The sequence below is a fragment of the Manacus candei genome, unplaced genomic scaffold (genome assembly GCF_025592945.1).
Source record: "Manacus candei isolate 608988 ecotype Guabito, Panama unplaced genomic scaffold, ASM2559294v1 h1tg000040l, whole genome shotgun sequence".
In the NCBI taxonomy this organism is placed as follows: domain Eukaryota; kingdom Metazoa; phylum Chordata; class Aves; order Passeriformes; family Pipridae; genus Manacus; species Manacus candei.
Genome location: NW_026138088.1, coordinates 2,153,022 through 2,175,178, shown reverse-complemented (window position 1 = coordinate 2,175,178; position 22,157 = coordinate 2,153,022). Strand labels below are relative to the sequence as shown.

The 22,157-nt window shown below is 67.0% G+C and overlaps 1 protein-coding gene across 6 annotated transcripts in view; it reads left to right on the top strand.

Annotated features, from left to right (window-relative positions):
- ARHGAP23 (Rho GTPase activating protein 23) overlaps nt 1-22,157 on the top strand; it is a 34,980-nt gene that overhangs the window by 8,750 nt on the left and 4,073 nt on the right. For 5 of the 6 annotated variants that reach the window (XR_007905741.1, XR_007905740.1, XM_051794548.1 and 2 more), the window contains exons 2-18: nt 10,132-10,311; nt 12,813-12,837; nt 13,605-13,697; nt 14,029-14,107; nt 14,326-14,380; nt 15,094-16,534; nt 16,840-16,995; nt 17,118-17,229; nt 17,311-17,368; nt 17,476-17,613; nt 17,712-18,011; nt 19,873-19,934; nt 20,265-20,395; nt 20,529-20,647; nt 20,728-20,883; nt 21,570-21,648; nt 22,023-22,096. Coding sequence is in view for 4 of the 6 variants with exons in the window: in XM_051794548.1 (XP_051650508.1) it covers nt 10,132-10,311; nt 12,813-12,837; nt 13,605-13,697; nt 14,029-14,107; nt 14,326-14,380; nt 15,094-16,534; nt 16,840-16,995; nt 17,118-17,229; nt 17,311-17,368; nt 17,476-17,613; nt 17,712-18,011; nt 19,873-19,934; nt 20,265-20,395; nt 20,529-20,647; nt 20,728-20,883; nt 21,570-21,648; nt 22,023-22,096 (3,258 nt within the window). In the remaining 2 variants the exon portion in view is untranslated. Of the gene's footprint in view, nt 1-7,186; nt 7,563-10,131; nt 10,312-12,812; nt 12,838-13,604; nt 13,698-14,028; nt 14,108-14,325; nt 14,381-15,093; nt 16,535-16,839; nt 16,996-17,117; nt 17,230-17,310; nt 17,369-17,475; nt 17,614-17,711; nt 18,012-19,872; nt 19,935-20,264; nt 20,396-20,528; nt 20,648-20,727; nt 20,884-21,569; nt 21,649-22,022; nt 22,097-22,157 lie in introns of those variants that run through there. The other variant, XM_051794549.1, reaches the window with a different exon arrangement.

Below are 22,157 nucleotides of genomic sequence, written 5' to 3'. Positions count from 1 at the left end.
AGGGAATCGGCCGCGTTCCGGCCGGGATTGGTCTCCCTGGGGCCCACGGCCCTCGCAGAGGGTTGGGGTCTCGGGGTGGGAGGGCGCTGGGATGTGGGGTCGGCCCCGTTCCCGAGCCACGCTGGGGAAATGGGAGCTGGAGGGTGAAGATGGAGCAGGGCTCTCCTTAGGGAAGAGGGGCTGAGTCACCACTAAGTGGCCAAAATGAGGCACCGGTGGTGACCGTGGGGAGGAGCCTGCTCTTGCCCCGGGGATGGAACCCCGTGGAGTCCCCTGTCCTTTGCTTCCTTAAGACCCTGCTGCAGCAGGAAGGAGCTTGGCATGCCAGGAGCCAGCCCAGGGGAGGGAATAGGTCCCTGCCATAGCCCCGAGCCCTGGCCCAGCCCCGGGGGGCCGTGTCCCCTCACCATGGGCAGCCAGGCAGGTCTGGGGGCTCTGCAGCCCCTCCCGCTCATCCCCTGCCGGTGGCACCCCCAGACCTGTCACCGCACACCCTGGGGCGACCCCCCCGCCGTCCCCCCGAGGGCAACAGTGGGTCCCTTGATGGGCCCGAGCGCGTGGGGCGGCCCCGGGGCGGGTGGGCCGGGGCTCGGTGGCTCGGGGGGGACAATCGGGCCATTGTGGCTCATAGTGGCTCTTTCTGTGCCGCGCCGGGCGGGGGCCGGGCTGTGGTGCCAGCCCTTTCGGGGCGAGCCCCGGGCCCCAGCGGGGCTGGCGGTGACTGGTGTGGCCCCAGTGGCAGGACACCGCTGTCCCCGGGCGGGGAGGGGACGGAGGGCGGGCGGGCTGGACGTTTGGCCGCTGGACGAGTGTGGGCAGCGGAGAAATGTTGGGCTGCTCCCGATCTCAGGGAAACGTTGGGCTGCTCCTGATCTCAGGGAAATGTTGGGCTGCTCCTGATCTCAGGGAAACGTTTGGCTGCTCCTGATCTCAGGGAAACGCTGCTGGGCCTCGGTGCCAGGGCACTTTGGGAACGTGGTGTCCCCAAAGCCGTGTCCCCAGAGCTGCCTCCTGCCCGTGCTGTGGCTGGAGGGGGGGCTCAGGACCCGCCTTGGCTCTTTATTTTGGGCTCAGGACCCACCTTGGCTCTTTATTTTGGGCTCAAGACCCACCTTGGCTCTTTATTTTGGGCTCAGGACCCGCCTTGGCTCTTTATTTTGGGCTCAGGACCCACCTTGGCTCTTTATTTTGGGCTCAAGACCCACCTTGGCTCTTTATTTTGGACTCAGGACCCACCTTGGCTCTTTATTTTCACCGCCCAGAGGGATGTGGGATTTGGCGCTTCCATGCATCCCCCCCCATCCGAGCGGGATGCCCACCCTCCCCAGCCCTCAGGAGCTCCAGGGGGGTCCCCCAGGTGGGTGGGGGGTGCAGCCCCAGCCCGGGCCCCCCGGCCTTGAGCGGGGCAGAGGCTGGAAGGAGCAGGAGCAGCCTTGCCCTGACCTCCCCGGGTAGGATTTTCCGCCGTGGAGAAGCGGGAGCGCAGCGCAAGGTGCCTCTCGGAGCCGCCGCAGGAAATGGCTCATTGTTAGCCCAGCTGAAAAAAACAGAGACCCAAAAAACTGCAATAATGAGGCCAGCTTCTATTTGAGGGTTTCCATGGGAAAAACAGGAAACGGAATCCTGTTACTTTTCTAGGGCCCGCTGCTGATAACGCCGTTTTTAGGATGGGGCAGAGAATGAGGAGGAGGAGCTGGGGATGAAGGCAGCACCAGCATGGCCTTGTTGGTTCCACTTCCTCATGGGCTGGGAGATAAACTCCTCCTCGGTGTGGCTCTGGCTCGCAGTTTCCCAACCCCTCTGGCGTGGGGGCCATCGGGAACATTCCCACTGAGGTCGGACCTGTTGTGGCTCCAGTGTGTGTCCCCCCAGCACTTGTCCCTGCCTTGGAGCAGCTTTCCCTGCTGGCACTGGGTGTTAAGGGTAATCCCTACGGGCTGGGGACCTGAGAGACCCAGGGTAGGGGCATGGAGAGACTGCAGGGCTTCCCAGGCTGTTGGTGACCCAGGGAGCTGCTGCATGAACGGGGTGCAGTGTCCCCCAGAGTGCCTCTGGCTGGCCTGGGATGTGGCCCTGGGGAAGCCCTGAGCGTCTGTGGGTCTGTCCCCTGTGGGTGTCTCTGCTGTGGGGCTGGAGGGTGCTGTGGTGGGCTTCAGGAGGGCCAGGACGGAGCCGTGTCCTGCCCTGGGTTTGTGACACAAGTGGATTTGTTTTGTGAGCGGAGGTTCCACGTGGGCACACTCACTTCGGTGTGGTGGCATCAGCCCGGGCCCCGTTCACCAGCAGGGCTGTGAATGGGGGCAATCCAACAATCCTGGCCCAGGAATCCTGCCAGGGATGCCAGCAGTGGTGGGGAGCAGCACAGGCAGAGCCACGTGGCCAGAGAGCCGCAGTGGGCACCAGGGCTGGCAGGGAGAGAGCTCAGGAAAGGGGATGAGTCTCCCTGGCTGCATTCCCAAATGTCTCTTGATGTGGCAAGAAGGGACCCCCAGCTGAGGTGAGCCAGAGCCCTCTGGAACTGCTGCTTTGAGATGTGTCAGGAGTGAGATCCCTGTGGAGCTGGGACTGGTGTCCCGATGTGGAGGCTGCCGGGAGGGAGCTCGGTTTGGCCACGGGACGGAGCCACACGGGACTGACGGGGAGTCCGAGTCCGGGAAGGAGATGATGAGTCTGAGTCTGTGAAGGAGATGATGAGCTGGGTCTGTGAAGGAGATGATGAGCTGGGTCTGTGAAGGAGATGATGAGTTGAGTCTGTGAAGGAGATGATGAGCTGGGTCTGTGAAGGAGATGATGAGTCTGAGCCCGTGAAGGAGATGCTGTCGAGATAAAAGTTTGCCTTGGGAAGGAACCAGGCGATTTCCTTCCCCTCGTTAACACCCAAACCGGAGCGGGAGGAATGTCCGAGAGAGGCCGTTTGTGGCTCCTCTGCTCCACTTCTCCTTGGCTCCGGTGTCACCTGGGCAGTGTCACCCCCTTCCCAGCTGTGTCAGGTGATGGGAATGCAGGTGTGTGTCCTTGGCTGGGCAGGGGACTCTGGTGTGGGGTGGGATTTGGCAGTGCCCGTCCAGCTGCTGGATCTCCCGCGGGACCCCCGCCCTGGGCCATCCCTGGAGCTGAGGACAGGGACCCTCCCCAAGCCTGTGCCCGAGCTGTGAGTCCCAGTGGCTGTTCCTGGTTTCCCTGTGAGGTCTGTGGGGTTTGTGGGGGCCCAGCGGTGCTGGGAGGGGCTCAGGGGGTGCTGCCTTGTGAGGCCGTGGGAAAAGAGGCTGTTGGGAATCTTGGTGGGTGCTTGGAGCAAACCCTGGATTCCCACCCTCCCCATGAATGGTGCATCCATCCTGGCAAGTCCCTGCCCAGGCTGGGACATGGCATAGATGTTTCCTGGGGGGGCCCTTGGGGTTCTGTCTCCATCACTGAGGTGTCTCTCCCTCCTGTTCCCAGTGCTGCTGCTCCCACGTGGGATGTGCATCTGCTCCCCAGGGCTCCCAGCCTGCCTTCCTCCCATTCCCGGGGGGATACAGCAGTGTGGTACTGAGGGGGGGGGCATCCCCAGGGGCAGGGGTATCCCAGTGGGCAGGGAGCATGCGCTGGCTCTGTGCAAGCCAACAAGCACACCCCCAAATCCCCGCTGAGCTGCAAAGCTCCTCAGCCCTGGTTCGAGTTAAAGAGAATTAAAATGCTTTCTCCTGCGGGTCTGTAATCCCAGAGCTGGGGCAGGGCCAGGAGGGATGCCCGGATGCTCCTGGCAGGGTCACCTGGGTGCTGGACCCCATTCTCCTGCCACCTCATCCCCCAGGTCAGGTCCCGCTGCCAGAGCATCCCCACCCTGCCCAGGGTGCCTGGCGGGTACAGGCAGCCCCTGCCTGCAGGGGAGCCTCAATCTGGGCTCTTTTTGGGGGTGCTGGCTGGGACCAAGGGGTGTGGGTGGGACCCCCGTCCCCCCTTCCCCGCCGCAGGTGGGAGCCGGCAACAGCTTTGCCATATAAGGGCTGGAAGTCGGTTATTGTCTCACCAGGGCTTTCTCCTCCTCAAAAATCCTATTAAAACCTCATTTTTCTGACCCTAATCTCAGCTGGGAGGGATTAGTGTTTGCCCCCACCCGGCCCCGCTGGATCCGGGCTGGAGGAGCCTCATTCCCGCAGGGAAGGAGGGTCAGTGGGTTCCAAGCCCAGCACCAGGAGCTGCCTGTCCCTGTGTCCCTGTGTCCCTGTGTCCCTGTGTCCCTGTCCCTGTGTCCCTGTGTCCCTGTCCCTCTGTCCCTGCCCGAAGGGTGACGTTATCCTCGCCGCGTGCCAGGGCCAGTGATGGCCCTGCTGGCAGAGACCCACGGCCGCAGCTGGTGGAGCCAGGCCATGTCCTCATCTGGGACCACTGGCTCCATCCTGGGATGTCACCAGGATCACAGCAGGGTGGGAGAGCTCTGGGAGCAGCAGGTGTGTGATGGGGGGGGTGGCATTGGTGTAAAATATAAAAAAAGACCCCCCCAAAAAAGGCACGTGCCCCGTCTGGGACCACCAGCTCCGTCCCGGGGGTGTCACCGGGGTCTGAGCGGGGTGGGAGAGCTCTAGGAACAGCAAGTGTGGGACAGGGAGATGGGAGACCCCCCCAGTACAGGCGGGTGTGGGAGCAGAGCACATCCCCAGCTGGAACCACTGGCTCCATCCTGGGGGCATCACCAGGGTCTGGGGGTAGGGTGGGAGAGTTTTGGGAGCATCAGGTGCGGGATGGGGGGTGGCAATGGTGTAAAACATGGAGACCCCAATACAGTGAGGCAGGGAGGGCAGGGGGCTGCCTTCACACAGCCCCTCCGTGCCTCAGTTCCCCTTCGTGGAGGCGATGCTGGCAGGGGTCCCTGCGACCCCCCCCCGTCCGTGTGTCCCCGTCCGTGTGTCCCCTGCCCGCGCGTGTCCCGGCGTGCCGGCAGCGGGGCCGGTGCATGCCGGGAGCGCTGCCTTCCCCCTTTGCTCCTGTTTGGCTGCGTATTTAGGACACTCCTGTGTGCAAAACACAAGTATTTTGGAAGGCGTCCAGGCAGCGCTCGCATTCCTCGGGGTGGAATCTGCCCCCGCGAACGCCGCCTGACCTTTCCCGCTTTGGGCTGCGGGAACAGTCCCAGGGGCCGTCCTGCCCTTGTGCACCCACCCCAAGGGCTTGGGGACCCCCTCCCCTCCCCACACCCCCCCCCCCGGCTGCTCGGGTGCTGCAGGAAGGGCTGAGTGGAGGTGGCAGGATGGGGCCTGCTGTCTCCAGTGCTGCTCCAGGACCCCCGGGGGCCCCCAGCCCACCACGCCGGGCCCCTTTGCCCCCTCTCAGCTGGAGGGTGAAGCCCCCCCGGGCGCTGCTCGCACCCACAGCCCCGGCCGGTTGCTCCAGCCGGGCAGCTCTGCGTGCTGGGACGTGCCAGCCGCCTGTCCCCAGGCTGGGGCGAGGGCACGGGGCTGTCCCCGGGGTGGCTCCCGCGGGAGACCCCCGGCACCGGCGCCGGGTGACATCAGGGTGGCCCCGGGGTGGAGCTGATGATGGCGGGGATTTGGCTCCCACGTTTCCCCGTCCCTGTTTCTCCCCGGTGTGGAGGCCCCGTGAGGGTGCCCGGGGTGTGCTGGGGGTGGGCAGATGGGGGCACGGCTGCCACCGAGCCAGCCAGTGCAGCCCCCCCGGTGGGGTTGGGTGGGCGCTGGGGCTGTTCTGAGGCAGAGCTGGGCACCAAAGCGTTGCCAGCGTGCAGGGGGTTCGTGTGTGTCACCACACCCCGGGACTGTCCCCTCGCTGGTGGCCGGTGCGTGGCATCACCCTGGTGGGCTGGGGCCGAGGGTGGGAGGGGGGGAGCAGAGGAGAGGAGGGGGTGAGACGCACGAGGGGGTGTCTGGCCCCGAGGCTGCGGGGCTGCAATCCCAGCAATGCCCGGCATTTCCCCGGCGTGGCCGCACGTGCCTCTCCTCGGCCTCCAGCACGGCAGGAATGCGGCGCGGGACCCCCTCGTGCGGGACAGGGACGGGCAGCGCGGGGGGAGCCGGGGCAGGGGGGCACTGCCCACCCCCAGACCCGGCCCGGGCTGGGTGTCTGCGGGTGCCGGGCTCGCCAAGGTGCTGCTGTTTTAACTTGTTCCTCCCAGATTTTTGCTGCCGTGGTGGAGAGCGGGGGGGGGGGGGGGCACCGAGAGGGGCTGTGGGGTGGGCTGGGGAGGGGGGGTTTGTCCCCGTGGAGCAAAACCAGCGGGAAGGGTGGTTTGTTGTGCCTTGTGTGCCCAGTGCTGACTGGGGAGCCCGGATCAAACTGTGGGGGCTGGTGGCTCTGGACCTCTGGGTGTCCCCAAAATGGGAGATGGGGCTGTGGGGGGACTCTTGGTTCAGCTCCTGGTGGGAAGTGCCCTTGGAGCCACCACTCTTTGCCTCAGGCTCTGAGCAGAGAGGGCCGGGGGGGATGTGCCAGTCTCTGGGGTGATATTTTTGGCCTCCAAAGGGTTGTTTTGGTCTCCAGGGGGCTCTTTGGGTCCCGAGGGTGCTGCCCCAGCAGAGCTTGGGGCAGGATGTGTGTCCCTGCTGGATGCCGGGGACAGACCCGGAGTGTCTGAGAGCCCCCACTGGCTCCCCCCTGGCAGGACCCGGTGGTGACAGGGAGGGGACACGCTGCACCCCCGGGCTGTCCCTCTCCCTGTCCCCGGCATCGCCCGGTGCCCTGCGGAGAGGAAGGAAGGAAGGGGCCGGGAGGAGGGAGAGGAGGAAGCGGGGAGGGTGGGATGCTGCCCGGGGTGATGGAGGAAGAAGGGGGCGGATTAAAAAAAAAAAAAAAAGAAAAAAGAAAAAAAGAAGGAAAAAAACGTAAAAAAAAAAAAAGGGAAAGTCCTGGCAAAGTGACACCGCAGGCGGGGGGGTGGGCTGGGGGCGGGTGGCTGGCTGGGGGCGGTGGGCTGGGCACTGATCCCTGCCAGCAGCTGGAGCCCCAGCCCGCCAGCCCAACCGGGACGTGTGGCTGGTTCATCCCTCCATCCATCCCTCCCTCCCTCCCTCCCTTCATCCATCCATCCATCCCACCCTCCATCCAGCCGGGAGGCTGGGGGGGTGGCTGGGTGGGGGCTGCGTTGCCGGCGGGGGGGGTGGGCTGTGAGCGAGGGATCGAGCGGCGATGCGGGTGTGAGCAGCACCCGATACGGGTGTGAGCAGCACCGGGTGTGAGCGGCACCGTGTGAGCGGCACCGCCGCACCGGGGGCTCCGCGCAGCGCCCGAGCCCACCCGGGGGGGGCTGCCGGGACCCCATGGGGGGGGTGCCGACCACCGGCTGAGAGCCCCCCCAGCGCGGCGGGATGGTGGAGGAGAGCGCGGGCGGAGGGGCGCGGCGGGGTCCCTGCCGCCCCCCGCCAGCCCCCAGCCCCAAAAGGCTGTGGAGCGTGGAGCGCTCCGGGAAGGGCTGGCGCCTGGAGCGCCCCGTCGGGGTGGATTGCAGCTCGCCCGAGCCCCGCTGCATCTGGCTGAGCAGCCTCCGCCGACACGCCGCCGCCCCCGACCCCCGCCCGCCCCCGGCCCCCCGCCCCGGCCGCGGGGGCAGGACCGACAAGGGCCGCCGGGTGAGAACCGAGAGCCGGGGGTCGCGCCTGGTTTGGGGGGGCGGGGGGGGCCTTGAAGGGATTGGGGGGTCCCACAGGGCCGGGTGGGGTGTGCCCGGGGCTGTCACAGCTCCTGGGCTGCAGTGTGTCCCCTTCGTCCCCCCCTGTGCTGGGGTCGGGGGTGGGGGTCCAGGCTCCTGTTCGTGAAGATGTTTTGCTCCCGGTGCTCAGCTCGCCGTGTTTGGGAGGGGGGGATGGATCCTGCCCACCCCCCCGGGGTGCAGGGAAAACACTCCTTTGTTCTGCAGGAGTGGGGCACCGGTGGGGATTACCCATCCCTTCGTGTCCCCGGGGGGGTGGGGAGGTGACGTGGGGCACAGGGACCTGGTGACACCTCTGCTGGGGGGTAAAGGACCTCGCGGGAATTAGGGTGACTTGGGTGGGGGCCTCTGGGTGTCACAGCCCCTGGCACAAGCTGTGCCAAGGATCAAGGGGTTCCTCGCCATCCCTGCAGCCTTCATGGGATGGGGGGCCCAGGAGAACTGGGATAAGGAGGATGAGGACAACAGCTGGTGGTATCGCAGCAGAAACCACCAGGATGAGGTTAAATAAAGCCAAAAATCGGGGAGGAGGAAGAGGGCTCTGAGGACAAATGGCTGAGGTGACAAATTGGGTGCCAACCCCACTGCAGGGAGGGGGAGAGGAGCATCTGCAGGGCCGTGAGCCAGCGTGGGGGGGGAGGGAGATCCAAACCCGCGACTGGGGGGGCTTTGTAGCCCGACAAAAGCTTCAAGTCAGGACGGGTGAGGAGGGAAACCGAGGCACGGCGGGCGGGACGGTGCCACCATCACACCTGGGGACCGTGTCACCGTGTCAGGGCCGCCACGACAACAACGGGGACACGCCGCCGTCCCCGCGGGCCGGTCGGTGTCTCCTCGGAGCATCCATCCTGCCCTCTCCCCGGGGCCTGTCTGTGCCGGTTAAAATCAGCAGGGGCACATTCAGCTGTCAGCTTAAAAATAATCCGGCGAGCCGGCGGCCGGCACAATGGAGGGGCAGATGGGCCCGGGCGCCGCCGGGATGCTCCGGCCCCGCCGCCCGGGGACGGGGGTCCCGCGGGAGCGTGGGGTGCCTGCTACCATCTGGGGTTGGGTTTTCCGTTGGGATTGAGCGGTGCAAGGCGGGGGGGGGTGGCAGGGGGCTCGTGGGGGACTTTGCTGTCTGTGTGGTGTCGGGAGGTATTGGGGTTTTCTGGCTCTCCCGTGGTGGGGTTTGGGGTGTTCTTTCTGTTTTGGGGTGTGGGAGCGCCCGGAGCGGTTGTGCCTCCCTGCCAGGTTGTGCTGCTACACACACCCCCTGGAGGGAGTGGGTGGGTGCGATGCCTCGTGCCAGAGGCGTGTCCTCACCCCAGGGACCCCCTCCCCAGGGGGACGGGACCCCCGTTCCCACCGTGGGCTCCGTGTGGGACGTGCTGGGCAGGGGGTGCAGCCCGGCCCCGCCGAGCTGCCGTCAGATCTCCCCACCGGCAGCGAAAAGGCCCACTCAGCACAGGCACAGACAAAGGCTTTTTGTGCCTTGTCCCTTTGTGTCCCTTGTCCCTGTCCCCTCCCCGCTCCCCATCCATCGCTTCCACCCAGACAGCCCCTGAATTTTAACACCCTCGTCCCAGGATGGGCTGATCCCAACGGCTGCAGCAGGGAGCGGATCCCGGTGGATCCACTGCTCTGCCTGTCCCTCCAGCTCCCAGATTGCCAGTTTCTCCTGTTTTAGCAGAACTGGGTGCTCCCAGGGCATCAGGCAGTGCCCTCTCCTCCCCTTGGCCACGGAGCTGCTCCCGCTCCAGCTGGGCTGGCGGATGTGCAGCCAGATGTGCAGCCAGATGTGCGGCACAGGGAGCAGCACCGTCCCTCACCGGGGCTGTGCTAAACCCTCCCGGCCTCAGCCAGGGTGTTGGGACTCCTGGATGCCTCTCCCAGCTCCCTGCCTCGGTGCCAGGAGAGATGCCCGTGGCTGCTCCAGCTCCGCCACAACCCCATTGCCCCTCCCAGCACTGGCACTGGGAGCTGTGGGATGGAGCCACATCCCCTTTGGCCCCATCTGCTGCTCTGGGCAGTGTCCCTTGCCAGATCCCAACACGGTGCCAGGTCCCTGCTCCGGCTCGGGAAGCATCACTCATCCCAACACCTCCCGGACGGCTCTTTCCGCCTTGCCCAAGGTTATTGCCACGGCGTCACCAGAAGGGACCTTTTGTCCCCAAGTCCCTCAGCCATCCGCCCCCATCTCTCCTCCTGGGTCCCATCCAGACCCCCAGGCACAGCTCATTTATTTTTATTTCCTTCCCATTCATCTTCTTCCCAAAGGTCCCACGCGAGGAGTCTGGGGGGGGAGATGCTGCTAGGCTGGGTGGGCTGTGGGGGCTGGAATTTGCCGCTGGAGGGCTGGGAATAGGGAGGAATAGGGATGGGGGGGTGTCTTAGGAATGGAGCAGCCTTTTGGGCAGAGCTCAAGGGGTGGGCACGTGGGGGGGCTGGTCCTGTACCCCCCCTCCCCTCTCCAGAAGTGACATCTTATCCTTGTCCCCCCCTCACAGCCGACGCCGGGCCAGAGAGATGGAGCATCCCCGAACGCCAACGTGCCCCCGGAGGGGGGGTCCTTCCCCTGGGTGGGCCCCAAGACGGTGGTGCTGCGGAAGAGCTCCCAGGGGGGGTTCGGCTTCACCCTCCGCCACTTCATCGTGTACCCCCCGGAGTCGGCCGTGCACTCGGCCAAGGTAGGGAGCTGGGAGGGCCTGGGGGGTCTGGGGGGTCCTGGGGACACTGGAATGCTGTGGTTGGATGCAGTGTTTGGGCTGGGGGTGGGCAGGCGGGCTCTGGGAGATGAGGAACGAACCGTCCGTCATCGCCTGCTTTGTTGGGGTTCCTGGAGCTGCCCCCACCCCCCGTGGGTGTCCCTGGAATGGAGGAGCCCGTGGAGCTGCTGGGAGATGTGGGAATCAGCAGCACCTCTGGATCCTTTTGGGATGGGACATGGCTGCTTGTGGGAACAGGGAGAATCCCTCGGCCCCGAAGGATGGCTCTGGCATCCCTGGGAATGGCAGGAAAAGGCACTTCAGAGCCCTCAAGGCCAGCAAGGCCCAGTGGATTTTTGGGTCCCAGGCTCCTGGCTGTTGGTGGGAGCCTTCCAACTGGATCTGCCCCGGGATCTGTGTCCAGCTGCAGCCGGACCCTCTCCAGGTGCTGCCTTTTGGGGGGACTCAGCCCTGGATTGACCTTCCTGCACCCCCTGAACCGCCAAGAAACCCCAGTCCAGGCAGCACCTTCAACCCCCCTGGATGGAGGGATCCCATGAGCAGCTTCCAGCCTGGATAGAGCCCTCTGCACCCAAAGGGATGAGCCAGCTCTGATCTCCTGGAATTTGGAATCCCCCTCTCGCCCCGCTTCCTGCGGCAGCGGCTTTGTGTGGATGAAGGGAGAAGAGTCTGGGAGCCAAGTGATCCGTCACTGCTCCAAGCCTGGATGGACCTGGATGCTCCCATCACCTGGATGCTCCCATCAGCTTCAGAGCTGCCCCACGGCTCCGGCTGCCCCACGGGCTGGCGTTGGCAGACGGGGAACCGCGGTGGGAAGTGACTCACAGGGTGGGGAGAACCGACTCGCCGGAATCCCCACTCAGCGTCCTCCGTCCCGGCGCTTTTCCCAGGCTCCTCGTATTCTGCTTCCCCAAAATCCTTCCTGCCTTCCCGCCCCGGGAACACGGACCTGCCCCGTCTCTGGCAGCGTCGCCCCGGTTCTGTCGTGGGAACGGCCCGGAGCCCCTCCAGACCCACCCGCTCGCTCCCGCCTCTCCAAAGGATCCTCCGGGAGCGAGGGATCGATCCTGCCCCGCTGGGCACCTGGGCCGAGCCCCGCCGGGGCGGCCGCGTGGGAAGGAGCTGGCTCAGCGCTGGGAGCTGGGGATGCTCTTGGGAAGAGGCTGGGAATAGCTGCGGGCCGCGGAGCCGGCGGGGCAGGGCGCGGCGGGGCTGGCTCAGCACCCGCGGGGGGCCGGCAGCCGGCCAGGTCCGGGGGCCGAGTTTCGGTGGGTTGACTCAGCAGGGAGGAGGGTGACGGTGCCGGTGGCGGTGCCGGTGCCGCGCTCACCGCGCGCCGCGTTCGGCACCGCCCGGCCCTGGGAGCGCGGCTGCCGGGATGCCCCGGGGGCCGGGAAGGGCTCTGGGATGCCACGGGGCGAGGAGGGGCAGGGAGGGGGTGAGTCCGTGCCTCCAGGGGTTCTCGGTGGCCCCACGGTCCTGCCCTGGCACTGTGGCAGCCGCTCCTGCATGCTGGGGTGGTGGAATGTGGCTCTTCCTTCCCACCACCGGGAGCGGTGGCTCCAGCCCTCTCCTCCTCGCTGGGAATGTCCCCCTGTTACACTGGGAAGGACACTGGGCCCTTCCCAGCACCCTGGAGGGACTTGGTGCCCTGGGGACATTAGTCTGTGTCCCCACTGGCTGGGGGACGGGGCCAGGCCTGTGTCCCCCCCCAGAGATGGAAGGATGGAGTGAAAATTCCCATTCCAGGTGCCCAGATGCCTTCTTGGGACACGTGTGTGGGGCTGAGGAGCCCGGGGTGCTCCGTGTCTGCACTGGGGGCTCAGCAGTGTGGATGCAGCACCCCGTGTCCTGTCCCAACCTGGCACCCCCCTGGGCACCGTGGCTCTGCTGGGGGGTCCCCACGGGTGAATGTGGGATAGAAGGGTAGGGATCCACCAGCACTGTTCCCACCCCGTGGGACAGATCCACGTGGCTCCCAGGGCTGTCCCCTGCCCGTGGCTGGGAAGGGGGTGCAGGACCCCTTTGCCATCCCCCTGCAGTGCCCACTGCAGCCCTGGCAGCCCACCACAAGCAGTGGGAGGCTGCAGAGATGGGGAGGGACAAGGATTCATCCCACAGATGAGATGGATCCCTCCCCTGGCACCGCACTGTGGGGGCTCAGGCTCTCCCTGACCAGGCTTGGTGGCCCCGGGCGAAGGGTGAGATGCCACCATGGAGCCCCTTTCCCACTCCCCTGCCCCAAAACTGGCCCCTTTCCCATCAGCTGGGTGCGGGGGGCTCCGTTGGATCCCACTGCCCGCCGGGGCCGCGCGGGATCCGGTGTCAGGAGGTAATTTTAGCCGGGGGCAGTGGAGGCCAGAGGGACGCGCCGGCCCCGCCGGGGGCTTCGTGGGGCTGCCACCCCAGCCCCCCGTCACGGGCCCCACCACCAAACCAACGCTTTTCTCTTCTCTTGGCAGGAGGAGGAGAATGGGAACCGAGCAGGTGAGCGCTGGCACTGCCACGGGACCCCCGGGGTGGGCGTGGGGGCACGGGGGGCACGTGGCTGTCTCGGGCCGCAGCGGGCGTTGCTGTGGCTGTGGCTGTCACCACAGCCCTAAATTTCAGCTGGAGGTGAAGTGACACAGTGCTTTGGCAGCACTTTGGTGGCACTTTGCGCCCTGGAGGGGCTCGGTGTCCCCAAAACCCTTCGGGAGCTTTGTTGGACGTCACGCCCGGGGGGGAGGTCTGCCCGCAGCGAAGGGGGGGCTGCGGAGTGGCCAGTGCTGGCCCCCGCTGAGCACGGGGTGTTTGGGGACAGGGACACGGCCCCGCTGAGCTCCTGGAGGCTCCCGGTGACGTGAGTGAATGTGAAGGTGTCAGAACGGATCGGCGCTGGCGCGGTGACGCGGCGCCGGGGCCGCGCTCCCCGGGGAGCCGGCGCGGGCGGTGCTGCCAGAACCGGCACCCAGCGCCCGGCAGGGCCGGGGGGCTCTGACCTCGGGGTCTGGGTGGTCCCGGGGGGGTTTGGAATCCCTCGTGGGCTCCGTGCCCACCCGGCACTGGTGGCTTTTGGTCTTTCACAGGGCACTGGGGGTGACGGGGACCAGGAGCTGCCCCGAGTGTTGGGCTTCCCCCTGGGCAGGATCTGTGCCCGCAGGGCAGGGCTGGGGGAGGCGAGGAGGTGACCACCAGGGGCCAAACGTGCTCCTCGCCGTGGGGTGGTCCCGGCTGTGCCGGCAGCTCCCTGATCGTGTGTCCCCACGGAGCAGGTCCCCCCCGGAGCCGCCTGGAGCCCATGGACACCATCTTCGTGAAGAACGTGCGGGAGGACGGGCCGGCCCACCAGGCCGGGCTGCGCACGGGTGAGTGGGGACACGGGGCTGGAGACGGCCCCAGGCTGCTCCTGGGATCCACGAGATGCTCTGCCCCCTCTGCCAGGGACTTCCTTGCTTATTCTGCTCTTTTCCTTGCATTCCTTCTTTTTTCTCCTCCCTCTCTCTGCTCCCTGTGAGTGCTCTGCTCTCTTGCTCTGCTCAGAGCAGCGTTGGGGTCCCTGTGGGTCGGGCTGGTTTTGGGGTCCCCGTGGCTCCTCTTGGCAAAATCCCCGTTCAAACCCTGCCGTGAGTGACCGTGGGGACATCCAGGTGCCACCACGGCCTTGTGGTGACCCTGTGCCCTCCTGGGGCTCTGCAGGTGACCGGCTGGTCAAGGTGAACGGGGAGAGCATCATCGGGAAAACCTACTCGCAGGTCATCGCGCTGATCCAGAACAGGTGGGTCCCCTTCCTGCGGGTGGGAGGTGACGGGATGGGGACACTGTCCCCCTGGGTGTCACTGGGATGACAGGAGCCCTGAGGCAGGGAAACAGGGACAGGCAGTGATGAGCTGTCACTGTCCCGTGGCGATGGGGACGTTCATCTCGTGGGGGTGAGATTGGGGGCAGGTGGGGACCGACCCCGTCCAGCCTGACCCCTCTGTCCCCTCTCCCCAGTGACGATGTGCTGGAGCTCTCCATCATGCCCAAGGATGAGGACATCCTCCAGCTGGTGAGTTTACCAGGCAGGTTTCAGGGACATTTGGGGACACTTGGGCTCCACCAGCATCCCGGGAGGATCAATGGGTGCAGAGATGGAGGTACCAGGGGTCCAGGGCAGGAACATGCGGGACGTGGCCTCTGTTTTTTGGGGACATCCTCAGGCATAGCTGGAGGATGAGTTGCTCTGGATCTCAGGGTCTGACTTACCCTTGGAGCACCCTGGGTGCCTCTGCTGTTGGTGAGCAGGGATCTGGGGGTGACTGGCCCTGCAGGGTGGCCCGAGCCAAGGGGTGTGAGGGGGCCTTCCCCTGGTGCTCCTCTGGTCCTGTCTTGGGTATTAGGTGACACCACTGCCTGTCCCCGGCCTGGGGGTCCCATTCCCATGGAGTTTGGGGGGTCTTATAGCCCTGCCAAGGGGGGGGGTCTCCCATCTGTGCCTGCTCCGGGCTCTGGGAATCCCCTGGTGTGGAGTCAGAGGTGCCTGTGAAAGGTGAGATGGGAGAGCTGGGCCGGCCATGCCGGGGTATTTTAGGAAGGAGGGGAGGGGAGAGCGGAAGGGCTGGGGTTGGTGCTGGGGAGGGACCCCATGGGAAAGCAGGACCAGGGTGGCAGGAACCAGGTAGGGAGCCCAGCTCGGGTAGGGAGGAGCAGAGATCATTCCTACAGTGGGAACGGGGGGACTGTGACCCCGTCCCCCCACCCTGACCCCGTGTCCCCCCACAGGCATATTCCCAGGACGCCTACCTGAAGGGCAACGAGCCGTACTCGGGCGGGGCGCAGAGCATCCCCGAGCCCCCTCCCATCTGCTACCCACGGAAGACGTACCCCTTCCAGGCACGGGGTGCTGAGCCCCCCCCGGGCCAGCCGCCGGACCCCCGCGCCCACCGCCCCTCTGCCACCGGCCCCTCTGCCACCGGCCCCCGGAGCGACGCCGGCGGCAGCCCCGCACACCGCCCCGAGGATCCGCAGCCCGGGGGTCCCCCCCCGCGCCCCCACGGGCACCCCGGCTCCTTCTCCCGCCCCGGCTGCCCCGGCAGCGCCACATCCTCCGTGCCCGACCGCTACGGGATGCCCCCCGCCGCCGCCGCCGCCGCCTCCTGCCACGCGGCCCCCAAGCACCTCCCGGAGCACCGGACTCACTGCGGCTTCCAGGAGGCCGTCGGGGGGCTGTCGGGGGCCGGGCGGCCCCCCCGGGACGTGGCCCAGCGCGTGCCCGGGCGCCAGGAGTGCCAGCAGGCTCTGTCGCGCTGGTTCTGCAGCCGGGAGCCGCGGCGCAGCGCCTCGGAGGAGCGCCGGCACGCCCTGCCCCGCTACCGCAGCGCGTCCCAGGACCGCCTGGGGGGCTCGGCAGGCACGGCCCACCGGGGGTGGCCCCACAGCGCCTCGCACGACACCCTGCTGCAGCCCACCCGCGAGGGCTGGGCCCCCCGCGCCCGCTCCGACCACGCCCTGGGCAGGTACGGCCGCTCCATGGAGGCGCTGGAGCCCCGGGCGCTGCTCCCGCCGCACCTCGACCGCTCCGCGTGGCCGCCCGAGAGGCTCTGCCGGGCCGCCGGGAGCGCCGGGCAGCCCGTCCCGCACGGCTCCTTCGCACCTCCCTCCTCCTCCTCCTCGTCCTCCTCGCGGGAGCCGGCACCGCCGGTGCAGAAACACCCGTCGCAGCCCAACCTGCAGAGCGTGGACGACTCGGGGTACATCGGCTACCGCAGCTACAGCCCGTCCTTCCAGCGCCGCACGGGGCTGCTGCACGCCCTGTCCTTCCGCGACCCGGCCTTCGGGGGGCTGCCCACCTTCAGCATCGCCCAGCGGGCCGTGGCCCCGCTCACGGACAGCATGGTCACCCCCCTGCCACCGCTGCCCGCCGGCCCCACGGCCGGCCCCGCCGCGCCCCGGGAGCAGCGGCCGGAGGGCGGCCGAGCGGCCGAGCAGCCCGAGGAGCACAGGGAGGAGGTGGTTCTGCGGCAGAAGCCGCCCACGGGCCGCAAGATGCCGGTGCCGCTGCGGCAGATGAACTTTGTCTTCCCCGAGGGGGTGAAGGAGACGGACATTTGCGAGCCCTCGGCCCCCGGGGGCAAAGGGGAGAGGCCGGTGGCCGAGCGGCCGGGCCGGCGCATGGCTCCCTTGGCAGCCCCCGAGGACTCCCTGGCGTCCATCCCCTTCATTGGTGAGTCCCAAGTAGGTCTGGAGGAGCCACAGGTCTGCCCTGTCCTTCCCCGTGCTTGCCCCCAGGGAGGGACCCCTGGGCTGGATGGGAAGGGAAGGGATGGAGTAGGGATGGGGGGTGCAGCGGTGCTGTGGGTGAGGGTCTGGGTGCACCAGCAGCTCCTGGCTCTGCCAGGGGTGGGAGCGTGTCCCCCCTGCCCGACCCAGACACTTACAGACCCACCATGGGGCAGAAGTGCTGAGGGGTCCTGGCAGGGACGTCCCCTGCCCCAACACCCCCTACAACACTGCCCACCCCCCTCGCAGACGAACCCACCAGCCCCAGCATCGACCTGAAGGCCAAGCACGTCCCGGCCTCCTCGGTGGTCTCCAGCGCCATGAACTCGGCGCCCGCCGTCGCCACCAGCCCCTCGTCGCCCACCTTCGCCTTCGCCCTGTCCCGGCACTATTCCCAGGACTGCAGTAAGTGCTGGGTGGGGGGAGACCCATCCTGGGGGCCGTGGGGGGAGCAGCCCCCCACCCTGGAGCTGTGTCCCGTGCCCCCGGGCTGACCAGGGTGGGCTTTGCCCCCCTCCCCATCGCAGGCAGCATCAAGGCCGGCCGCCGCTCGTCCTACCTGCTGGCCATCACCACCGAGCGCTCCAAGTCCTGCGACGACGGTCTGAACGCATTTCGGGACGAGGCCAAGATCCTAAGGTAGGGCTGGGCACATCCCCCTTCCCAGTCCCACCACTGCCCTCCCCACCGTCCCGCTGACGGGGGCTGCTCTCCCCCCAGGAGGATGCCCAGCCGGGTCCCCAGCCTCCGCATGCTCAGGAGCTTCTTCACCGACGGGGTGAGTTGTGTTGGGGTGCCCCCAAAGAAGGGTTGCCTGGTGGGGTGCTGGCGGAGCAGGGGGTGCAGATGGCACCCAACGCCTCCCTCCGGTCCCCCCCTCCGCAGTCCCTGGACAGCCTCGGCACGTCCGAAGACGCCCGTTCCAAAAGGCACTCGACCTCCGACCTCTCGGACGTCCCGTTCAGCGCCGTGAGGAAGGAGGGCTGGCTCCACTGCAAGCAGATCCTCACCAAAAAGGGGAAGGTAGGCGGGTGCCCCCCCGGAGCCCGGCGGCCGCGCGGGGGGGACGCTCCCCGCGGGGAGCAGCCCTGAGGCGCGCGCCCCGTCCCTTGTGCCCGCAGAAGGTCGGCGGAGGTCTCCGGCAGTGGAAGCGCGTGTTCGCCGTGCTGCGCACCCACTCGCTGTACCTGTGCAAGGACAGGCGGGAGGCGGCGACCTGCGCCCCGGCCCCAGGTGAGGAGGAGCCGCCGATCAGCATCCAAGCGTGCCTGGTGGACATCTCCTACAGCGAGACCAAGAGGAAGCACGTCTTCCGCCTGACGACCGCTGACTTCTGTGAATATCTCTTTCAGGCAGAGGATCGGGAAGACATGCTGGCCTGGATCAAAGTCATCAGGGAGAACAGCAAGGCTGAGGGCGAGGTGAGAGCCACATGGGGCTCCCGGCTGCCTCTGGCTCTCCCGGCACTAACCGCCTCGGCTCTCTCCGGCTCTTTGCCTTGTGCTGCTTCCCCAGGCCACGGCCAGACCCGTGCCGTGCTCCCAGGGTGGCGTGGGGGCTCGCGGGCGCCGCGGCGTCCAAGAAGAGCGTGGCCCCGTGGCCTCGGCCAGGGTGGGGTGCGCGGGGGGCTCGGGGTGCTCGGCGGAGGTGCCGTGGCTCTCCCTGTGTTCCGGGCAGGGCCGGCGTTGGATCCTGGTGGATCTTGGTGGTGTTTTGTTGTTTGTGTTTGGGACAGGAGCGTGCGTGGCTCTGTCTGCCCTGGTGTGTCGTGGCTCTGCCCTGGTGTGCCACGGTGTGATGTGTCTCTGCCGTGGTGTGACGTGTCTCTGCCATGGTGTGACGTGTCTCTGCCGTGGCGTGGCGTGTCTCCTTTCATGGAGAGAGAGGTCTGGGCTCGGTGCCCGCACGGTGCTGCCGGGGCTGGCACCGGGTCAGGGCTGAGCCCTCGCCGCGCAGCCGTGGGCTGTTCAGGCTGTTGCTCGGGTCTGAGATGGGGAGAGCTGTCCCTGGGGGCCGTGGGCTCCGGAGGATGGATGTACCGGCGCTGGGCTGGCTCTGCCATCCCCCCACGGGGCTGTGGTGGCTCGGTTTGGTGTCGGTGATTGGAAGGGTTGTGTCAGGCTCCAGCCCCACGGGGCGCGTTGAGCTCAGAGCAGTCTCTGGTTCTCGGTGGCACAGCCCTGCACCGGAGGGTGCCGTGGGCCTGGCAGGGGTGGCAGTGCTGGTGCTGCCAGGTTGGAACACGCAGAGCCGTCTGGGCAAACACCGGAGTTGTGGAGTTGTGGTTTCTCTGAGCAGGGCCAGGATCCCGCAGGGATGGATCCGTGGCTGTGGATGCTGTGTGGGAGCAGGGCCAGGATCCCGCAGGGATGGATCCGTGGCTGTGGATGCTGCGTGGGAGCAGCAGGGCCAGGATCCTGCAGGGATGGATCCGTGGCTGTGGATGCTGCGTGGAGCAGGGCCAGGATCCCGCAGGGATGGATCCGTGGCTGTGGATGCTGCGTGGGAGCAGCAGGGCCAGGGTCCCTCAGGGATGGATCCGTGGCTGTAGATGCTGCGTGGAGCAGGGCCAGGATCCCGCAGGGATGGATCCATGGCTGTGGATGCTGTGTGGGAGCAGGGCCAGGATCCCGCAGGGGTGGATCCGTGGCTGTGGATGCTGTGTGGGAGCAGGGCCAGGATCCCGCAGGGATGGATCCGTGGCTGTGGATGCTGCGTGGGAGCAGCAGGGCCAGGATCCTGCAGGGATGGATCCGTGGCTGTGGATGCTGCGTGGAGCAGGGCCAGGATCCCGCAGGGATGGATCCGTGGCTGTGGATGCTGCGTGGGAGCAGCAGGGCCAGGGTCCCTCAGGGATGGATCCGTGGCTGTGGATGCTGCGTGGAGCAGGGCCAGGATCCCGCAGGGATGGATCCGTGGCTGTGGATGCTGCGTGGGAGCAGCGGGTGTGCCTGGCGCGGGTTGGTGAAGGTGTCTGTGTGCCGTGGGGGGACAGGCGTGTCCCCAGGCCTCCGTGTCTTGTTTGGACATGTGGCACAGAGCGACGGACGCTGCAGTGGGGTGGCGAGCACTGGTGGGCACCGGCTGTTCCACGGCAGCGGGGATCTGGTGCTGCCCTTCCTGCTCCTGCCTGGCCGTTCTGGGGCAGCAGGGACCCGAGTGCTGCCCTTGCCTGCTCCTGCCTGGCCCCACGCGGTGCCTGGCAGAGCGTGGACTTGCCCAGGGTCTCCGGCGGACGCGCAGCTCAAGCTCTCCCTTCCCCTCTTCTCTCTGCCTCCCCAGGACCCCGGTTTTGCCAGCCAAGCACTTATCAACAAGAAGTTAAACGACTACCGGAAAGTGAGGTACGGACCGGGGCGGTGGGCTCCGAGACCCCCGGGGCTTTGGTCACCTCAGTTTGGCAGTGACGGAGCAAATCCAGCGGCTCCCAGGATTGGGGCGGTGATGGAAGTGCCGCCCGCGCCCGGCTTGGCTCCGGGCGCCGCAGGGTCCCGCTCGGCCGAGGGGGCACCTGGCACATTTAAGCAGGGTTGAAGCAGCTCGGTGCTCCCCGGGGGTCTCCGTAGGATGCCAGGAAGCCCGGGAGCGATGCCGGCGTTTTACCGGGAGGTTTTTGCGCCGGGTTGGTGCCCCCCCGGCCCTGCCCCACCTGAGCCCCCCCGCTCTCCCCGCAGCCCCGCGGGCACCAAGCCCGACTCCTCCTCACCCAAGGGCCCTCGTGGGCTGGGGATCCGAGCAGAGTTCCTGAAGCAGACGGGAACCAGCGCGCCCCGGTCCCCCCGGCAGGATGCGGCCGTCACGAAAGGTGTGTGATGTCAGGAGGCTTCCTGAGGAGGGGGGGTCTCCCCCTGGCACTGCCATCCCTGTGGGGCAGCAGGGATGCTCTTCCCACTCATCCCGGCTCACCAGCGAGTGACCCGGTGGGTTTTCCTCCCCAGATGAGAGCAGCTCCCAGAAAGCCCCGTGGGGCATCAACATCATGAAGAAGAACAAGAAGTCTGCCCCGCGCGCCTTCGGTGTGAGGCTGGAGGAGTGCCAGCCTGCCCCGGACAACAAGGTACAGCCAGGCTGGCACCGCCAACCCTCGGGGTCCCTGCGCCCCCCCGGCGCCCCGTGACCCCCTCCCTGTCCCCGCAGAACGTGCCCCTGATCGTGGAAGCCTGCTGCAAGGTGGTGGAGGACCGGGGGCTGGAGTACATGGGGATCTACCGCGTGCCCGGGAACAACGCGGTGGTGTCCAGCCTGCAGGAGCAGCTCAACAAGGGAGCCACCGAGATCAACCTGCAGGACGAGGTGAGGGCAGGGCGGGTCCCCAGCCCGCTCCCCAGCCCTGTCCTCATGCCTCTGGAATGCTCTCCTGGCTGTTGTCCTGATGTATGGCTCTGTCACTATCCCTGTCTCCATCATCATCCCTGTCCCCATCATCATCCCTGTCCTCATCATCATCCTTGTCCCCACCATCCCTGTTTCTATCATCATCCTTATCCCCATTATCCTTGTCTCCGTCATCAGCCCTGTCTCCTTCATCAGCCTTGTCCTCATCATCCCTGTTTCCATCATCATCCCTGTTCCATCATCATCCCTGTTTCCATCATCATCCCTGTTTCCATCATCGTCCTTGTCCCCATTATCCCCCCATCCATCTCCCTGTCCCCATTATCCCTGTATCCATCATCCCTGTTTACATCCCCGTCCCCATCGCCGTGACCTTCCCTGGCGTGGCAGGGCCGCCTAGTGGTCGGTGACAGCACCGACATCTTGGGGACATCTTGGGGACATTTTTGTCCCCCTGCCTCTCGCCACGTCACTGCCAGACACAGGGTGGGGACAGCTGTCCTGCTGTCCCCCCATCCTCACAGCCGCGGTGGTTCTGGCTGGTGTCCCCCTGGGTGTGTGTGGCCTGGGGCACCCCTGGCTCGGGGACTCCCTCCCGCTGGCCCCTGGTGATGCCTCTGAGCAGCCTCTGCTCTCCCCCGCAGCGGTGGCAGGACCTGAACGTCATCAGCAGCCTGTTGAAATCCTTCTTCCGGAAGCTTCCCGAGCCCCTGTTCACGGACGGTGAGTCCCTGCACCCCCTGGGCCACCAGAGCCCCCCGAGTGGCCACTGGTGACCCTGTGCCAATGGCTGGCACCAGGCAGGCCCAGGGCCTGTCCCACCCATCCCTGTGTCACCCAGAGTGAGCCAGTGCCCACCCAAGGAGGGGGGCACAGACCCTCCCTCACCCAGAGTGAGCCAGTGCCCACCCAAGGAGGGGGGCACAGACCCTCCCTCACCGAGGCCCCTGGGCCAGCCCTGTCCCTTCGGTGCCCTATCCCAGTGGGATCAGCCCCTTCCCCAGGATCTCCAGCTGGTTCATCCAGGGGTCCCCAGCTCTGGGGGGATGTCCTCTCCCCTCCACCCACTTCTGACCCCCTCCATGTCCCACTTTCAGATAAATACAACGACTTTATTGAAGCCAACCGGATAGAAGACGCCAGCGAGAGGATGAGGACGCTGCGGAAGCTGGTAGGGAGATGGGGCAGGGGCTCCACAGCCCTGGAGCCCCTCTTTGGGGCTGGTTGGGGTG